General features: G+C 46.6%; 2 protein-coding genes across 5 annotated transcripts; both read right to left on the bottom strand.

Moving 5' to 3' along the window:
- Positions 1-68: 68 nt before the first annotated feature.
- Positions 69-17,493, bottom strand: abl1 (abl oncogene 1, non-receptor tyrosine kinase). 4 transcript variants are annotated; one of them, XM_085925919.1, is made up of 13 exons: positions 17,165-17,493; positions 16,976-17,071; positions 15,930-16,258; positions 6,177-6,341; positions 5,533-5,828; positions 5,186-5,458; positions 5,009-5,093; positions 4,681-4,858; positions 4,200-4,384; positions 3,965-4,117; positions 3,792-3,881; positions 3,593-3,721; positions 69-3,243 (listed from the first exon to the last, which is right to left on the bottom strand). In XM_085925919.1, the coding sequence occupies exons 3-13, from the start codon at positions 16,054-16,056 to the stop codon at positions 1,667-1,669; spliced, it is 3,258 nt and encodes a 1,085-aa protein (XP_085782045.1). In that variant the 5' UTR covers positions 16,057-16,258; positions 16,976-17,071; positions 17,165-17,493; the 3' UTR covers positions 69-1,666. The 4 variants fall into 4 exon arrangements, with proteins under 4 accessions (XP_085782045.1, XP_085782043.1, XP_085782044.1 ...); XM_085925917.1 differs by having other exon boundaries at positions 16,976-17,493; XM_085925918.1 differs by having other exon boundaries at positions 15,930-17,493.
- A 261-nt stretch (positions 17,494-17,754) lies between these two features.
- exosc2 (exosome component 2) lies at positions 17,755-19,800 on the bottom strand. Its single transcript, XM_085926215.1, has 9 exons — positions 19,638-19,800; positions 19,345-19,446; positions 19,011-19,056; positions 18,853-18,942; positions 18,677-18,742; positions 18,525-18,593; positions 18,279-18,455; positions 18,041-18,169; positions 17,755-17,925 (listed from the first exon to the last, which is right to left on the bottom strand). Exons 1-9 carry the CDS (start codon positions 19,769-19,771, stop codon positions 17,845-17,847), a joined length of 894 nt encoding a protein of 297 aa, XP_085782341.1. The 5' UTR covers positions 19,772-19,800; the 3' UTR covers positions 17,755-17,844.
- Positions 19,801-20,113: the final 313 nt, after the last annotated feature.

Below are 20,113 nucleotides of genomic sequence, written 5' to 3'. Positions count from 1 at the left end.
GGAATTTGAATCGATTTTGTGCTGCTGGTTATTTGGGCTGTAATTCCAAAGTCGACCACTAGACGGCAGCACAGTTTCATACTAAATTTGAAAAAAGAATAATAGGAATTTCAACTTGAGAATTTGGTCGAATCTCTTATCCTGCTTTTTAGGCTTCCAGAAAGTGATGGCTTTTGGTTCATTTTAGTATTCAGTTATTAATTATTTTTTTATTGTTATCAAGAAATATTTAAATATGGTATTACTATATCATGGCTGCGGAGCTAGTACCGTATGTAACCGTCGGGATGGAGGGTGTACACGTACACACACAGGTGCAATATAGTTTTGTTTTTGTTTCCAACAACACGTTTCATTTGTCAGCGTTTGTCATTTTATTACAACCAAAATTGCACTGTGAGGCTAAAAAAAAAAAAGGAGTAAGACAACATATTTACAAGATGGTGGCGGGACTTGGACCCATCCAAAGGAGTAGTGGTACAAACAGCGGCGCAAAGAACACGGGACCAAAGTCCAAAAAGGTTCACACCCACACATACTCTTAAAAACACTTTTTGCAGGCTTACAACAGATACACACACATACACAGTTGCATCGAAACAGACTTTATGTATAGAGACACCAGGGGAGAAAGACTTTTGATGTCTTTAAGCTACTGATGGCTTTTAATAAACTGTCAAGTTCCTCAGTATACGCTGCGGACGCTGAGGCTTGGCGTTTTGGGGGGGGGGGGATGATTGGTCATTTAACGTCAAAAGTCTTGAAGGCACAAAGTATCAACAGTGAAACACAACTCAACTCGGCTGTCATCGTAGGGCAACGCGGCGGCAAAGAAAAAGGCGTTATTGAAGAGGAATACTTTGACTCTTTGTCACGAGTCAGAGTTTAACAAAGGTTTTTAGACCCGCCCCAAGTTCCGCCAGGTGACCCGAATTAAGTGACGTCATGCCGGTAAAACGCAAAAGTACATATAGAGTTGGAAGTGTTCGCTTGACACGCGCACTAAAGTTCACATAAACCGACAATTTCTCATACACCAAAAAGTGTTGAGACTTTCGCGCATATTTCACAAGATCGAGTCCTCGTTTGCACACTGACACATAAGCGCGCACAAATCTCTCAACACATTTCTTACACACATGCGCAAGACAAATGAATAAAGAAGGCAAAAAAAAAAAAAAACACAAAACTGTAGAACACTTCCAACTGGATAGCTACTTTTGCATCCAACAAAAAGGGCACTTTTTGTTTGGCGCTGTGCCCTAACATATTGCAAAATATGTGCCTTGGTAATGATAGGAAGAAAAAAAAAACAGTCAGGAAAACACTGCACTTGAAGCGAAAAGCCCCCTTTAGTTGGGGGAACCCGAACAGAAGTGATTGACTGGCACAAATGAATTCTGGAGGCCAAACGCTCAGTCGAGGGCAACCTATTTGGGTAAAAAAAAAAAAAGGCACTTTTTTTCCTGGAATTAGCGGAAGGAAGATTTCAGGCATGACGAGGACAACCCGTTGGTTAATACCCAATATCGGCTCAAACTCCAGAAATCAGTCATCGTCCTTTGCTCGCGTCCACAAAAACCACAGGTGGGTTTCCGGAGTACCGCGTCACCGACGCCTGCTCCCGAGAGAGCTTTCAGTTCGTAACAATTGTGTCCGTGGTACGCTACCTCTGAACGATGTCACTGATCTCTTTGACGGAAGACAGCAGCTTGGTAAAGTCTTGCTGCGCGTTGGCGCCCCCGGAGGCGGCGGGGCAGATCTGCAGTTCGCGCAAACTGCTCTCCAGTTTGTTGATGGCCTCGCGGAAAGCGAACTTGTTGCGCATCTGCTGAATGGAGTCCACAAAGCTGACGCAGTACTTGGACAAGTTCTTGCCGGCCTCCAGCACGGCGCCGTGGCTGCCCGTCTGCTCAGAGTTGCGACCGATGGCGGCCCGCAGCTGCTCAACGCCATCCAGGACCGTCTCGCGGGTCACGGCAGAGTTGGGCGTGCGCTCCGAGGCCTGGCGCGGAGCCGTTTTTCGCAGGGATCGGCGGGGGTTGACCAAGGGGATGAAGGCGGCCGGCGCGCCTTGCGATTCGCCCCCAAGGGAGCCGCTCGCCGAGGCGGAGGTCTTGAGCGGTTGAGGTTTGGAGTTGCAACTCGGGGGCAGTTTCTTAGCCCCCTCGCCGGGAGTGGTTCCGTGTTGGGGCTCCGAGGCAGAGACCAGGCCTTTAGCTTTGATTTCTGATGAAGGGGATGAGAGATCTTGACCGGGACTGCGGGAGGTCTTGGCCGTTTTGGTGTTGGCTGGCGGTGGGGGAGGAGCCGGTTTGGGTTTCTGGAACTTGCCCTTCTCTCGGGCGTCGGCGGTATGCTTGTTGCGGCGGGCCCGGCACTCTTCTCCGGCGGCACCCAAAGCGGGGAAGACGCTGGGCTTGAGAAGTTCGGCGTGTAGGGCGCTAGTCTTTGAGTTCTCCGGGAGCCCGGGCCTTTTAACTACCTTGGGGGTTAAAGCCTGAGGACTGGATCCGGGACTCAGCTCGGCATCTTTCTGCGCTTCGTCCGGCGACTCTTCCGCTTTCTTGGGTAGACGCGGAGGCGGAGTCAGGGTGCCCGTGCGAGGGCCGGCATCCCCTTTCTGCTCGTTGGTTCTCTTGCGAGGGAGCGCCGGTTTACCCCCAAACGTACCCGAGTCAAAATGCCTCTGTCCCAAGTCCCTCGGCAAGGTGACGGACCGCCATTGGGTAACGTCTGAGCCGACGGGTAGGCTGGAGGACCAAAAGAAGCGCTTAGAGTTCGTCATGACCTCGTCTTCGGCGGGAGGGGTGACTGGCGCCTTGCCCGCAGGTCCAGGCACAGCAGGAGCAGCCTTTTTTCGGGGGAACAACTGTCCTGGGTAGGTGGGAGCTCCATTTGTGCCATTATTGTTCGTAGCCAGAGACTTTAGGGATTCCAGTACGTGCGAGGCGTCATTGTTAGCCAACGACCCCCCGTTGTTGAAGCAGTCCCCGTCCCGAGGGTCCCGACACCCGCCCCGTCGATTGGGATGGACGTCCATCTCCCGAAAGGACGAGCTACGCTTGGGAGGTGCCGGGGCGTTCTTTTTCTTCTTTTTGATCAGGCTCATAAAGCCGCCGCGCGTTTTGTCCTTGTCCTTGGGCAGGAGCCGGTCGTCCTCGTTCAGATTTCCATCCAGGAGAGGGCGCTCTTTCCTGGGGAGCATTGGAGAAGGCAGGGGAACGTCCAGGTCCACCGGGTCTGAGGAAGATCAGTAACAAACCATCTATGCCTCTCTTTTGAAGGAGATTAATCATGAAATTTCAATCAAGATGCCAGTGCAGGAGAATGAAATGTTCAAATCCCAAAGGTTGCAATTTGCGGGGGGAAAAAAAATGGCTTCATTTTGTTCGGTCAGTATGTGTTGTTTTTTTATATCCATAATTCCGTTGACTCGTGTTATTTTTAAAATAGATGAGCATCGTCAATGAACATACATGCAAAACCTACACAGGGAAACCACAGCCAAGATTTAGACGTCGAACCCAAGAACTGTGCTAAACACCATCTTTAGATAAAAAAAAGTCACCTGAGAAAAAGATCTTCTTACCTGGACTATCTCTGTCCCGGTTGTCCTTATTTTTGCGCAGCGTTCTGGTCTTTGTGGGCAGTTCTGGAGCCTGCTGAATGGAGCCCAAGGTCACCTTCTTCCCTTTCTTGCCCAACTCCTTTTCCACCTCTAATAATATGTGCATTGAGTCACGTAACAGGCTTAACATAAGAAGGAACCCATGAAGTTCCAAACTAACCATCAGAGATGCTGGACTCCTGGAACATGGTCTCAAAGGCTTGGTGGGTTTCTGCAAAAGACGGACGTTCTAAAGGGTTCCACCTCCAACCTAGAGACCCCCCCCCAAAAAAAAAAAAAAACTCATGAGACAACGCAGCAGTATGCTAACCGCCGCCTCGCGTTGTTACTCACAGGCCCTCATGAGTTCGTAGACTTTCTCGGGGCATCCCTCGGGTCTGTCCATACGGTAGTCCTTCTCTAGCAGCTCGTACACTTGAGACAAGTCGATGCCGGGGTACGGGGACATACCGTAGGTGGCGATCTCCCATAGCAGCACGCCGAATGCTGCGGGCGTACGTTGGTTTCGTTAAAATCCAGATTATTATAAACTGTAAAAAAAAATAATAATAATACTGATGACATGTACCCCACACGTCCGACTTGATGGAGAACTTGTTATAGGCCAGACTCTCCGGAGCCGTCCACTTGATGGGGAACTTGGCCCCGGCGTGGGCCGTGTACGTGTCGCCCGTCATCAGCCGGCTCAGACCGAAGTCTGCCACCTTGACCAGGTGGTTCTCGCCCACCAGGCAGTTGCGGGCGGCGAGGTCCCTGCAGGAGAGAGCACGGAGCGGCTGAGTGATTGACATGTGGTGGGAGGGGGGCCATGAACTTGGGCAAAATTAGAAACAGCTTTTCTTGCTTCTGAGAAGACTAACAGCAAAATTCTGCCGTGTGTGTGTGCAGGGGATTTTTTTTTTTCCCATTCGGGCAGAATGTGTGAGGTCAGTGGTCAGTGGAGTTTCCCTTCTAATTCATTACAGGAGTGAGGTTGTTCCTAGCCGAGCTTGTCTTTATGGGCCCTTCCCAAACTCGACATTTTTTTCTATGACATCTTGACAGCCCACCTGTGTATAAAGTTCTTTTTCTCCAGGTACTCCATGGCGGAGGAGATCTGCGTGGCCATGTAGAGTAGCACCACAGCGTTGACTTCCTCTCGGTTGCACTCCCGCAGGTAGTCCAGCAGGTTGCCGTGGGTCATGAACTCTGTGATGATGTAAAATGGAGGCTCCCGCGTGCACACGCCTGGCGGGGAAAATACTCAGTTAGCAAATACCCCAAATAATTTGTCGTGATAAAACCCTTGACTCATAAGTTTGGTCTTATCGGATGAATTAATTTTATTACTGGCGTCTGTTTCGATGTTGTCTTGAGTTGAAATTCAAGCAGCCTTACCCAAGAGTTGCACCAAGTTGGGATGTTTGATCTCTTTCATAACAGCGGCCTCCTTCAGGAACTCCTCCACTTCCATTGTGTCCTCCTGCAAAGAGCAAGTATGCGGTTGTAGTTACACCCTGCAACCACTCGGCGGCAGCATAGTTCAACCTAAATACCCTTTTGACACCATCCTACCTTGAGCGTCTTGACTGCCACGGTGAGGTTGTACTTCTTCCACACGCCCTCGTACACCTCGCCGTACTGGCCCCCGCCCAACTTGTGCTTCATGGTGATGTCGGTGCGTTCCATCTCCCACTTGTCGTAGTTGGGCGACACGCCGTAAATGGTGGGCTTGTTGCGTTTGGGCGCCGGGTAATGCAGCGTGGTGATGAGGCCGTCGGCCACCGTGCTGTGGTGATGCACCAGCTCGGCCAGCGTGTTGAAGCGGCTCTCCGACGACACGTACAGCTAGTTGGGTGACGACGACAGGTCAGAAAATCGGAATTTGGCTCCCATCCCCACAACGGACATTAGAGCTTCACCTTGCCGTCGGACGCCGTGTTGATCCTGTAGTGGTAAACTCTGCCCTCGTAGCGCAAGGAAATGGACCTCTGCCCGGGACTGCTTTCGCTCTCGCGCACCAGGAAGCTGCCGTTGATGCCCGAGCTGAGCAGGTACTCGGCGGCGTTGCGCGACACGGGCCCGTGGTACCAGCTGTGCTTCTCCAGGCTGTTGACGGGCGTGATGTAGTTGGACGGCACCCAGCCTTGGCCATTTTTGGTCTGGGCCTCGCACCACTCGCCGTTGTGGTTGTAGCCCAGCACGCGCAGCTTCTCGCCTGCAAAATGCAAAAAAATAAAATAAACGCTTTCAGACGCTAATCTTGGGAACAAACGAGTAGAACCAATCTGGCAGATACTAGAAAAAAAAAAAAAGTAACCTTCAGCGTGGAACATTCACTAGAAAAAAAAAAGCATTGTCCTGCCTCACACATGAGCAGATGTTCACTTTTTCCTTCCTCTGTTTTGTCCGAGCGATCCATATTGTTTTTCTAGCGTGCGGCAAAAGAGGAACCCGAGTGAGGAAGTGCGAGTGGGAGTGCAGGACGCAAAACAGAAGAAGCACATCAGCAGATTGTCCGTACGCTTTGAGAGGCCGTTGTTGATGGTTCCTTTTCGCCGCTCACCTTTGGTAATGCTGAGCGTGTTGTCGCCGCTGGCCACAAAGTCGTACAGCGCCACAAACAGATTGGGGTCATTTTCGCTGGGGCCGGCCAACAGGTTCTCTTTGGAGTTCCAGCGGGCCGCTTCGCTCAGACCTTGACCCTCAAAGTCTGGTCTCTGGAGAGCTTCTGAAAATGAAATGAAGACATTTAAGTTCATGCGTGAGTGAGGAGTTGACGTGATCACGTGACTTTGGCTTTCATTTCCTGGATTATCCGCCCCGCTTAGTTTTCATTTCCTACCTGAACTACGAGAACGTATCGGAGCGTGAGAACGCATCCTTGAGTTACGCTTGTTTTAGCGACAGCTAGCTTGAATGGTGAAAATTTGAGAACAACAACAACTGACTGCAGTAAATCGAAAATGCGGGGGGGAGGACTTCCAACGGCATTTTGGCCGCAACGTGCGCAGCTGTTGTCACATATGTTCTGAAAGAACGTTAACACCGACCCCCACAGGAATTCTTTCTGCTACAGGCCAAACAGCTCCAGAGATAAACAAAAAGAACCACGTTGGATTGGTAACCTCGATGAATTCACATATTCGCTCGAATGGCAGAAGAGATAGCGTTTTTTTATGAACACAAAATGAACTCGACGGCAAGGCTATGATTTCACCTCAAGGCTGCCCTAGACAAAAGGAAGCAGTCATGCGTGTGCATAATCAAAATTCCAGGCAAGTTTTTTTTCTTTTCTTCCCCTCACCGCCATGTTTATAATGGAAGGCCAGACGGATATATTGTTCTTCATAATTAGAATATAAGAAACGGCACACACACAAAAAAAAACCTAAATGCAGTTTGTGACAGTTAAAGGGCCCAAAAAAATGACAGCATTGTTGAGGAAAAAAAAAAAAGTTCTGTCCAGATATGAAAACGGACCAAAATGCTTCTTTGACCGTCACGTACAGATGCATGGAGAGATAAAAGGGCAGAACATTTTTTCTGGCCACAGTTTGGCCCGGACTCAAAGTGTGTGGGCGGCCCCCTGTCACACACTTAAGGTGCCGCAAATACCACAAGCCTTCGAGAGAGGGGTGACAATTCACCGATGGAACCGAGCAGGAATCATCACTCCCACCCAAACTAAAAATTAAAAAAAAAAAAATTAAATGGAAAATAGGGTGGATTAAGGAGCAAGAAATGGCATAAAAACAAACAAAAAAAAGATGACTGTGGGCCTTCCAGAGTCGCTGCAGTGGGAGAAATTACAGCATGTCCTGGCCACGTTACTGAGATGACAACGAGATGATTAAGCGTGTGTGTGTGTGTGTGTGTGTGTGTGTGTGTGTGTGTGTGTGTGTGTGTGTGTGTGTGTGGCGCTTGTAAAGACTTTATGGCCGTGACTGCGCCGAATAGAAATGCATATAATACTTGCACGATGATGCAAGACACGCATCCCTTCAAAAGACCGGGTGAGATGGAAACAAAAATGTGGTTTAAGAGAAGGGAAACCATGAAAGACCTACAAAGTCACAGGTGTCCAACATTAGGCCCCCGGGCCAGATACGGCCCCTCCCCCGTGTCATTAGATGTGGCCTGTGAAAGCAAAGAGTGTTTTGCGCATGTGTGATGTCATTTTCAGTCGCCAGTAAGTAGCAAAATGCATTTTTAAAAAGGTATGAATAGTACATGAAAAAGTTATCAAATTATTTATAGATAAAATATCTTTTACTGCTGAAAATTTCTACAAATGTTCTTACAATTTCTTGTCTTCTGATCGTTGTTTTTTTTGTTTGTTTGCGTGGTTCGGGCTTGACGATTAAATCATTTGGTTGCACAATGTTTGGCTCTTCTTCCAAAACAAATGCCTCACCATGTCAATTATGCGAGGGCTGCTCCGGTTTTCCTCAAATTCCTCGTGGGCTTTATTAGCCGTGGCTAAATCAATTAGGAACAAGCGGTGTCAAACACAATCGAAGGAGTCAAGTTCAACAAAGACCATGAACTCCCCCTGAAACGTCGAAATGGATTATAAAAGGAGTCAGGAAGATTTGGTCTGGGTTGCGGATTAGAGATTAGATGCACTTTCCTCTTACACAACACTGAAGTGGGAGTCAGATTTCCGTGTATTCTTTCTTTTTCCACTTCTTGCCTAAGCCGCTAGCCAGTGTGTCTGGCCTCGCTCACCTCCCTTGAGCTGCCTTTCCCCTCCCCATTCCGCAGTTTCCACAAAGCCAAAATCCTTGCGTGGTTGCGAGCCACTCAGCCCCCCAACACCCGTTTCAGGCATCTCTCTTTTTTTGCATGGAATATGATCAAACCGACACTCACCTTCCAGGTAGCAGCTGGAGGAGGACGAAAGTCCTTTCTTAGATTTACACCCCACCAATTTCAGGCAAATCTCCAACATTTTCATTTGCTTTCTTTCCCTTCCCGCTTGGAAACTCAAGCTTGGTATTCGATTTGCGCCTGGCTTTTTTACATGTGTCCCAACAGGAGAACAAAAAAAAAAAACCAAGATCTGATCCAGAGCAGCTGTTCAAACGTATTGATCTTCTTTGCCGTTGTTTTTTCTCATTATTCCCGGGGCTCGTCCACTCAGTTAGAAAAGAAAAAAAAAAAAATTACAAACTTTCTGTCAGTAGGGTTTCCATAACTTTCCTTCCAACTTCTGTGATCCCGGTTAGCTCCGTTTTTTTTTTTCTTTTTCTTTCTAAGGGTCCGATCCAAAAAGAGCGGGAGACGTGTCGGCGATCCGGCCGGCCGGGGACTGGAGAATGTGTCAGTTGAGTGGGCAGGCGGTCCGTTTGGCCGGTGCCATTCCTCTCTCTGCGCGAATGCGGAGCCGAGGCACACGGACGCGTTAGCGCTCACGGCTGCCAACAAAGGGCCTCTTCTTTCACCATGGGCTCGCTGCACTCGATGACATCAGCTGAGCCCTCCCAACTCCAGCAACACACACATGCACACGCGCATACACAATAAGAGAGAAAGACGACATCCACGCACACAGAACTAAGAAAGCCCCCCCCAAAAAGTCGAAATGAAGCAAGACGCAAAAGCTCCTGACTTGCTTTGTACAAAGTTGAGATTCTTCACAAAGCTTTCATGTTTTCCTTCTGCTGAAGTCATCCGATGCTTACAAGAAGCTCCTCCTCCTACTCTTTCCCCCCCGCCCCTCCCCTTTCTTTTTTTTTCCCCCCGGTGCTCTTGCTCCATTCTGGAATGTTTACAGGTTAAGGAATTAGTGCCGGACAGAGCTGGGGGTCTTTATTAAAAGACAAAGTTATAAACTGGAAGAAGTTCCTCCACTCTCGAGGACGGAGAGAAAACGTTATCTTTTCAAACACGTCAGTTCGGGAATTTGGGGACAGCCGCAGTGGTTTGACCATATGAGGAAGGACGGGCTAATCCTTGGCAGGAGCCGAGCACTTGCAACACATGTTTAATCTCTTTCTTCTGTCTTCCCTCAGCTGTCCCGAGTCCAAACGCTCCATAATTCAAGGTTGCACTCCGAAATATAAACATTCGGAGCGAGCAATAATTGAGCATGCAAAAGCATTGACGTTAATTGTGGGTGGAGTCCACGAAACTATTTCGCCTTGATATCGAGCGAGTGGGCCCTTTTGTGCTGGTATGGTAAACATTTGGGTTACTTTTACACAAACAGCCCCCCCCCCCCCCCCCCCCCGCTCCATATAATTACGATCTACAGGCCTTTACTTACAGCCCGTTAATTTACCGCAGTGCTATATGGGCTTGGGGGGGAAATGAGAGAATAAAGTACAATAGGGGCAATAAAACCAAGGTGGAAAAAAAAAAAAAAAAGGTTACAGATGGAGGAACATGAAGAACATTGTTAGCAAGTGAGATCATAGCGGCGGGAATAATGTGATTTATAATCAAAGCCGGTGCGTTGCGCGGTGAGCTGACGTACGCGCGACGGCTTTCTGGAACTTTTCAGAGGCGAAAAAGGTAAAGATGACGAGGGTTCTTTCCAAAGTTTCAGTGGTGGAATTGATATTTAGTGACTTGAGAAGATCACAGCCCTCCAGTGGTGATGGAGAGCTTAAGTTCTTCCTTCCATATGTTAAGCCTGGCAAAGAGCAGAGCCGCCCCGCGCTCAAACGGCTTTTGCGGCCGCTCGGTTCATTTTTCCATTTTCCGAGGTGGCGTTTCAACAGACTGCAGACTGAAAGACGGGCGAGTGTCTCGGCGGCAATCAGCGCAACGGAGCGTGCGGGTGATGCAGAGCAGAGCTGAAAAAATGTAAACGCATTACGGCATGCCGAGCGCAGATGTTTCCAGTTACGGTGGAGCGACGGTGCCGTTCGCTTGGATGATCGAGTATTAATGGAGGAAATTGAATCACATCAAAAATGAGCGGGCGGCCATCTTGGTTTGTCTCTACGAGTCGGTATACGCAAGTGAATAAATACAAGGTGCCTTTCAGGCGGCCACATTTCATTCCCCAACTATCAATTACCGACTGGGCATTGCTTTCACGTTTTTATGTGCCACGATAAAAATGAAACGAATGTCAAGCTTGATATGAAGGTACGCTCGATGACAGTCGCCACGACGGAAATCAGTAATACAAAGTGTCACCTTGCTCCGGTGACAAGGACACGGCTAAATACGCAATTAGGCCGTCTCGCAGCGCTGGCAACGTCATCGGACGGTACTTGGCGCGGATCCCGTCGGTTGGGAAACAAGATTTATTGCACTATAAGCTTTCGCAAACCTAATTACAGAGGAGCAATGGAGAGAGGCAAAGCCGTGTCGGTCGTGCCATGATTCCACGCAACATGGAATACTTGCTAGCAAAGTAGTGAAATCCAGTGCTAGCTTGACTTTTGTTCTATGACCAACTTCCTTTCATTTTATTTCTGAATGATGTGACTTGGAATGCAGTTCTAGCCGTATACATTTTTTATATATTTTATTTATTTTATATGACATTTTTAGCAAGGTTTATTTTATTTTATTTTAAGATCAATAAAAAGAATAATAAAAAGTCAAGGTCCTAGCATAATCAGAATCCAACACAGCTACCATGTTTTAGTTTTTTTTTTACTATATGGTTTGTGGGGGTGTATGTTTAGTTCTAGCTGTCTGAAGAATGCGTCGCAGATGAGGTTAAGAGGTTTTGGGTTGCACATAATTCCCCCACTCAAGAGGCTTCTACAAGGGGGGGGGAGATCAGATAGTTAGGAACAAAACATCGACAGCGCCAGTTCAAGGTTAAGTCCTTTAGCATCTGTCTGCGCTCGTAATGGCCGATATGAATGAAATGTAGTTCTTAGCGCGCATTGGTATGGATTAGCTCAGTTTCAGGTTCTCCCCGGCCAGAACTTCCTCTCATGCAAAGTGACTTATCGACTGTCAGCTCACCATCGCGCCGATCGCCAGTGCGGATGAAACCGGGCTAGTTAAAACCAGACGAGCTTTTTGGAAAGCCTTTTAAATAGGGCGACAAGAACCAGGTGATTAATCAGCAACCTCGCTCATTTCTCCAAGGCCCGAATATAAAAGGGCCAAGAACACGCCAGGCCGCCTTAAGCGAGTCGAAGGTTGTAATCAAGTCGTATTCTGTTCTATTACTCAATTTGACTCATATTGTTGGCGCAAAACGACATATTTTCTATTCCGGGAGAGCCGAGCGCCAGGATCAAAACAGAAACGATGCGTTTGTGTGAGGTAGAGGCTTGTAGAAAACAAAACCTGCCTCGCGGAACAAGAATCATGTGGCGACGATAAATCATCAACCCAAAAACATAAAGGAAGAATGTTTGCTCAAAGACAAAAGTTGCGTTGTGCATGGCTGCAAACGTGTCGCACGCATGTTGATGTGCAATCCCGATGGCGGCTGTTTTTTTTTTTTTTTTGCGAGCGGAATGTGCAAACCATATGGAATGGAAAGCAGGTGGGTGGCCACGCAAGACAATCAGAAATCAGAATTTGCAACAACAACAAAAAAATCGGAATGAATAGCAAACAAACAGTTCTAATCACAAGGTCAGAGGCTCCAACACAAGCCGAGCAGATGTTGGCAAGACGTTCGAGTTTGCGTGAAACCGACATGCCGACATCCACAATTGTTTTGGGCAAAACAATGCATGCCATGGAAATAAAATAAAAAAAAATCCAAAGTTTGGTTTGGGGGGGGGGGAAACTGCGACATGACATGTAGAATATATGAAGAGACAAAAAAAAAAAAGAAAAAAGGGAGCAAAGTGTGCAGCAGATATCCAAGAGAAGAATGTTCCAGGGGATTTATTTGTTGCTCAACCCATCTCTGGCGCAACGTGCAAATGAATCACAGCAGAAGTGCAAGCGCGCCGCGCTGACATCTTTTATAACGATAACGAGAGCCACAAGCCACGCTGCAACGCAACATTGACCCCGATACCACGCCATGCCACAAACGGATCAGCAAAAAAGATTATCAGGTGGTGCGGAGTGTATCAAAGATTATTCTACCGATGATACCATGAATCTTCAAATACTATTTTATTTTGCACCAAAGGGATATTTCCGTATTGACTGTTTAGTAACCAATTTTTTTTTGTGGGGTAATGTTTAGTGATTAAGAAAAATAAACTAATTTAAACGATCACACGAGAGGAATAAATGTTGCATTCAATCTTGGTTGAACTGATTCAGTTACTGGTGCGGTTATTGTTTTGCGAAAGAAAAGCAGATGTTTCCAAATGTTTTGCACAAAGGATCAGTCTGTTCACATGAATGAAAACAAACACTAAATACTGTTGAGAGGCTCACAGGCTCGATAAATTGACATGACTTGATTATCAATATATGATGATCGATGACCTGTCGATTAGTCAAATAATTTTGCCAGCTCTACAACGGAAGTGGTTCCTAATTTCCGAGACATCTGATCATTCAGCTTTTATCGACTATTGGTGGGGGGGAAAAAAAAAAAAAAAAAGCCAATCATGGTGTGGGCAATTTAGACAAGCGTGTTTGTTTTGGTTCCTCGGGTGCACTCGCTTTGAGCAGGCCCAGCGCATATTAACACACGCCGACGCCTGCCAGAAAAATGTTATGGTTAACAAGTTAACTCGTACAAAAAGAATGCTGTTTTGATTGCGTAAGAGTGTTACGCGAGGCTCTTCGGGGGGAGACAGACAATGGAAAAAAATCTAACTGTTGTCGAACGTCGACCTCATTTTCAAACAATTTCAAATAAATATCATTTTCAAGAATGTTCTTAAAATGCTACTTCAAACATTGCCTGTCCAAATAAGAAATGGTTTTCGTTCTATTATTTCCACGGGGGGAACATTTTTTGTTTCCTAATACCAACAAATTGTTGGTTGGCCAGTGTTTCGCATTGGATTGCGGTTCCACTCGAGCAAACTTTTTCCAAATATCTTTTCAAATTCTTCAAATTACATCAGGTCTATGTCTGGGGCGGAAATGCAATGTCACGGTGTGCTGATGGATGGAGGGGAGAGAAAAAAAACAAAAAAAAAACGCCATCAATTGTGCATTTGTCCCCAACCGCATAGTTGGCATTGTGCTGCTTTGGCGCCGACGCTTTACAAACAAGCGCACCTGTTTTAAGCGCTCACCAGTGCGCGTCTGACTTCCTTCCAGGTGGATACGTTTTGGTGATGTCTATGTGCGGCGAGGAGGGGGCACGCCACTTGGGAACAGCCCCGCTGCACCCCCGACAGCTGGCGAGCGTTGACGCCTGCCGCACGGGTGCGAAACGCGTATCGAAAACACACTCCTGCGTACAAATACACAATCTTCAGGACCCACGGGGGCTCATTGGAGGAGTTCTGGTGTCTAGACCGTATGGATTCCACGGGTTCCAGCCAAGAAAGCGCCGGTTACACAGTAAAAGAGATCCACTTTCCCCACACACACTTGAATGCAGCTGCTAGGTTTTTGGTTTTTTCCAAGGGGGGGAGGGGGCACACAGGCATGCACACAAATCAAATGATGTCGCCGATGGGATGCGCCACCAACCTTGACTCCGACAGTTGACGAGGTTTTTGAAATGTGGGTGGAAGCGGAAGTACCGGGAGAAAACTCACTCGAGGTCGGGAAGAACGCGCAAATTCCACACAGGAATGCCGGCGCCGCGACCGCTAACGGTGCAAACCGCTAGTGCACAGTGCTGCCCCCTGTAGGCCAATGCAATTACTAAAAAATAAACTGTCCCTTACTTTCATTCTAATTATCTTGCATTTTTCCACTTCATAATCCACTTTGGGATTTGACACTCTTTATAATGAATCAATGAATCGAGAACACCACTAGGGGGCAGAATTCCAAAGAACCCAATGCCCTCCAATCCAGTCACTTTCACTGTAACGCGTCACCGTACATTCAGCTATCTGCAATTAAGCACATTGATGAGATGGCGGCAGGTCGCCGCTTGCCCGCGCCGTCTCGCAGGGCGAGAGGTCCCAACCTGCCCGTGGAGAAGCAGTGCGCCGAGGGCTCACGCACACGCAAAAGAAAAAAAAAAGAAAGGAAAAACAAGACATACAGGCAGATATATCAAATAATGTGTTGACATTGCCCTCCGCTTGCACTGTGACTCACCCCCCCCCCCCCCACACACACACACACACACACTTGGGACAGTCCAACTTTCTCTCCACAGGGGCCAGAGGGAGAAAACAAAACGAGCGTCACTGTTGCTGCCCCCGCGCCAAATTCGATCCATTTACCGGCAAACGCGCTGACTATTTTTCTGACCTCCCCTGTCCTGTCCTGTCCAACATTAGAGCACCTCCCCAACCTCTCTCCACTTGCACGTTATGCAAGAGGCAGTGGAAAGTATTCCACGCCAAGGCAAAATCACAACGCTACGCACGCATTTGGTAAACTTATCAGTTCGCACGGATGGCAAGCATCCGGTAAAAACAGTGCCAATGATTCCGAAAAATAATGGCAGTGGGATTCCCACTTTCGCCTCAATATTGCAATTTAATATGCAATTATTTTTTTCAAGGTACTCTACATGTATTATTCCCACAAAAACACAAGTAATAAATTAATCTGCATTCCAATAATCAATATCAGATTTATTTTACATACATTGTGAAATAATATGAAAGACAGTTTCTACTCGATTTTGAAACATTAGCTCACTAAAACACTTTAATTTCGTTTTGGCGGCTGGCAATCACTTTGGGTGCATTTGCTGCAATTTAAAAAATATGAGGAAAAGAGAAAAATACAATACCTGTGAAAATAAATGAATATAGCGCTATTTTTGCAGGATTTAATATTGCAAGCACACTTGAGATTAAAATCACAATATTATAAGAATATGGGTGCATATTTTAGATTTTTTTTTTTTTTTTCTACATTAACACTTGACAGAGAGCGATCCCAGATATCGATCGCCACTCCAACCCGATGAGCCACCTGAGCGCTCTTAAACCCGCAAGCCTCTCTGGGATTTCGACAACCGGTAAAGCGGTGAGCTGCCCGAACACGTTCACCTGGTGTCACTCGGCGCCGTTATGCAACATCTCCACTTTCTCAGCCACGGGATCAAGGAGTCTGCACTTAACCCGATCGAGCGACGGCAACCCACAGACTGTTTTGGGAATGGTGTGCGTGGCATGTGACAAACAAGCTAATCGCAGAATCAATTCAATCAATTCCCATGAGTCTCCAATACATGAAGCAATCAAGACTCGCGTGACTCGCATCCTTACAGATCAATATTTATCGCATTTTGGGATGATTTGCTTTCATTCGTTTTAAAGCCAACTGATCTTACCGTGCACAGCGAAGACGTTGCAGGGCTGCGCCCCGTGCCGCGTGGACTCCCTCTTGACCACCTTGATGAAAGCTGGCAGACTGGGTCTCCTCTGGTCCCCGGCAAACTTCCCCGGCTGCTGCCCCATAAGGGCACGGTGCCAGGCCGCAGCCGGGACTCTCCGGGCCGGGCCAGTGGGCGGGAGGGAGGAGACGAGGAGACGGGAGGAGTCCTCGTCCCCGGCTCGGGGTGTCCTCTGCCGGTGCGACGCAGATTTGTCGTGCGGGTCCGAGCTACTCCAGCGGGCCTCCTTTTCTCACGCATTAATGGTATTTGGGTGCTTGGGGAAGCTGAGGGAACACGGGGACAATTTTCAGTGCATCTTTTTGTTTCCTAGAGCGATAAAGTTCTCACAGTCTCCAACATCCTTCATACGTAGCATCTTTTTTTTTCGACACTTCATCCCTCTTTCTTTCCTTTCATTCCATGCATACTTTCACCTTCCTTCCTAACTCAATTTTTCCTTCTTGTCTTTCATATAGCCCTCCCTTCCACCCATTTGGGTTATTTTTCCTTCCTTTCTTTTTTCTCCATCTTTCCATGCCACCTTCCATTCGGCTTCACATCCTTTTCTCTCTACTTTCCTTCAGTTCGGCCTTTTTTCCCCTCCCTTTTCCATCCTTTCATTTTAACATCCTTCCATTTTATTTTCATTTTTTCACCTCTTCCTCCTTGCCTTCCTTTTTGACATCCTTCTTCCAGTCATCCTTCCATTTCATTCCTTTTCACCCTCCTTCCTTCCAACCTTTTTCCCTTTCTTTCATCCTTCCATCATTCAATTTTCGTTTCCTTCCATCCTCCGTCATTCCTCAAATACGTTAATTCCCAAAAATGCATGACCACTTTTTGGTCGACCCTGCGAAGAACTCGTCAAAACTTAGCATAGCACTGCAGGTATCGTTATCGTTACTTAAAAAGTTGCAGACGAGAATTCTATCGCTGAGCGAGTGGAAAGTGTGGTAAAATAACAGCCAGTAAGACATGAATCTTGATGAAATTCAACTTACGTGCTGTTGTAAACTTAATTTCCGTAGTTTAGCCGAGCAACACAAGTTACAAGTGCAGCTAGCCATGGAGGCTAGTTCGGGTTAGCCACTGGTCCTCTTGAAAGGCACACGGAACAGTCAACAGTTGGTTGGCAGCGCCTCCTTTTCTCAACAAAAACATCTTCAAAGTCAACACTTATGTTTCCTTACAGTTACCGGGACACTGAGTTAAATGGCAAACTTCCGCGTCAGCATTTATCCCGGACTTCACTTGGAGGAATATACAGGCGACTCCTCCGTCAGCCGGACACCGCCGAGGCTGCTGTCGAGCCCGCGTGGAGGCCGCCGCTGGCCGCTTCGCTGTCGCCGCGCTCTCTGTTGTCGAGCCGCCGTGTCGCACACACCTACTCATCGCCTCTTAAGTACTTCGAGAAGCGGCGGCGAACTTTTGGCCGAAGTCTCGTCGTCGTGTGGGTCGCTGGGGCCGCCATACTTCCATACGCAAGGTGGTTTACACAAATATGTGGGTGGAACGACGTATGACGTCACGTGCGTGCGTGGGCTAGTAAAGTTTTTCAAGAGGAAGTTGTTGGTGCCTTGGGGGTTCCCGACTTACGACGGTTTCGAGGTTACGAACGACGTAAGACTCTAAAGTAGTTTCCAGAGGTGGCAAAAGAACTCACACAAAGTAAAAGTACAGCTGGATTGTATAATTGTGAATGGTTGGGTCAAATTAGATGATGCAAAAAAAACATCATTACTTGGAAGCCATCCCACACTGAAAAGCATAAGACATTTTTTTAAGATACATTTTTATTACAAAAGCACAATTATAAGACTTTTACTTACTGTTACAAAAGCAAAGAGCATACAAAAACAGGACACTCGATTTAACCTTCCTGTTCAATAAGCTTCTGTTGTGTCAGCATTACAATCTCTTCCATCACTTCTGGTTTGAGAATGTCTTTAACCTGCAGAGACCACACATGCACACATAATCACACTTTTTGCATCATTTAAAAAAAAAAAAAAAAAATCAACCATACATACTGGCCGTCGCAGCCCTTGTGCCTATCGGCTTCCTACCTGGTGTTGAAGCGAAGATTCGTAGCAGTAGAGAACACTCGTGTCGAACACGAGGACCTTGTGCGCCGCCAAAGCCAGCAGGCAGTTCCTCAGCCTGGAAATCACCTCGCGGTCAGACAGGCTGACAGGCTGCGAGGAGTGTGAGGAAGACAATTCAAATCGGATTCCACAATTTCAAAATGAAACGGAACACTAATCTTTTGAATTTCAGTTCTCAGTAAATAGTTGCATTTCTCACCTCAAGGCTGGTGTAGAAACCCCCAGCTTCTTCCTCCTGCTGTCCCGGTGTGGGATACAGCCACACAAAGCCGTTATTACCCAGGATGATGGAGGCGCCGCACGGGAGGTTGTGGAAATGTGTCTTTTGTCTCTTGATGAGGGACGGCGAAAGCTGGACCAGCACTCCCTGGCCGAGCTGCGATCAAGGATACAATCAGAACCGCGTTCACAGTCGACTTTAACCCCATTTTACAGTTCAACTTACTTTCCCGTACTTTAAGCTGCGAGTGTGAAGCGACAACGCGCCGTCTGAAAAGACCGACTGCACCTCTGCCTGAATACAGAGGTAAAAAATATATATATATAGGTGAAACATAAAACGATGAATAAATGTTAGGAAATAAGGAGAAGGCATACACTGATGAGGTCGCCCTCGACGAGATATTCTCTCATCGTCAGTTCATCTTCTGCTGATCTTCTCCTCTGGAAGAAAATTAAAATCCAAATCAAAACATCTGTGATACATGTCAAACGCAAAAACACAGCCGATAAAGTCAAGTCAGGCAGCGTTTGTGGCTTTTTTTTTTTGTTACCAGTTCTCCTCCAGGCAAGTTGACAGATGACAACAAAAGGACAGAGTCCAGCCGGGAGTTTGTCTCCACTTTCCATCGTTTCTGTTGTACCTGTACAAAAATACGAGAAATATATATAATATATATAAAAAAAATATATATATATAAAAATATAATACCTCAGTGATTCTGCCAACCACCACATCACCAACCTCACCGTTAAACCTGCAATCCAAAGAAAATCCAGACTTCATGTATTTTTTAAATTTTATTTTAGCCAACTAAATTTTCACCCAAAACGAGGCAGAGGTTTAAAGTCTCAAAATGATTTTATATTCTACGCATGAGGCAGTGATTATTTTGCATACCACTAGAGGGAGCCCACACCATAAGTAGGAGTGATTATTTCGCACACCACTAGAGGAAGCCCACACTATAAGTAGTATGAGTAGCCGACATTGAAAATCACCTAAATAAAAGAGTTATAAATCGTTTTTAGTGTACCAATCTTACCTGGTCTTGAGTGGTCTCACGCAAATTAATTTATCCACCCGCTGCACCTCTCCAGCTACAGAAGCCGTCAATTTCTCCTCCTCCACATAAGTACCATGGCCCCTGTGTACAAATACCAAACAAATAAATAGCATGCCACCACTTTCCCAAAGAATTATCACACATATGTCCTTATTCGGACTTTTTGGACTGGTCGATACTCGCCAGTCAATTGCATGGTACGTAAAAGACAAGAAATGAGTATTTCAAAACAACACATATAGGAAAATAACCAGACGATAACACAAACATACCTCATAAAACCAGAGTCTGACGTGATCACATCGCCGGGCACTACGAGATCTCTTCTGTCTCCAGTGGAATGAGAAAGAGATATTAGTTTTCTAATAGTTGGCAGTCTCATGTCAGCCGCCATGTTGCCTTGCATTGACGCTTTACTTCTTCTTCGTCGTCTTATTTCCTGCTGTGGACGTGGCATGTTTATGAAGATTGCCACCTAACGTCGTAATAAAGAACTGCAATCTGTAAAACTAACATGAAAAATACTGTAGTATATCATGACCTAAATCAACAATTACTTTGATGATTCTATTATAACTATTGCTCATTGAACTTTAATAAATATTTGAAAATAACATTTCCAAGATTAGATCATCATGTATTTTAAATTACAATATAAAAAACTGGTGTTCTATTGACTGAAGCCATGATTGCTCAACCTCAAATAAGTCAGAGATGTAATCAAAGGTCTTTTTAAAAATAATTTATT

The sequence above is a fragment of the Syngnathus leptorhynchus genome, chromosome 12, assembly GCF_054491065.1.
Source record: "Syngnathus leptorhynchus isolate UIUO chromosome 12, UIUO_Slep, whole genome shotgun sequence".
NCBI lineage: Eukaryota > Metazoa > Chordata > Actinopteri > Syngnathiformes > Syngnathidae > Syngnathus > Syngnathus leptorhynchus.
This window is presented reverse-complemented; position numbering and strand designations above follow the sequence as displayed.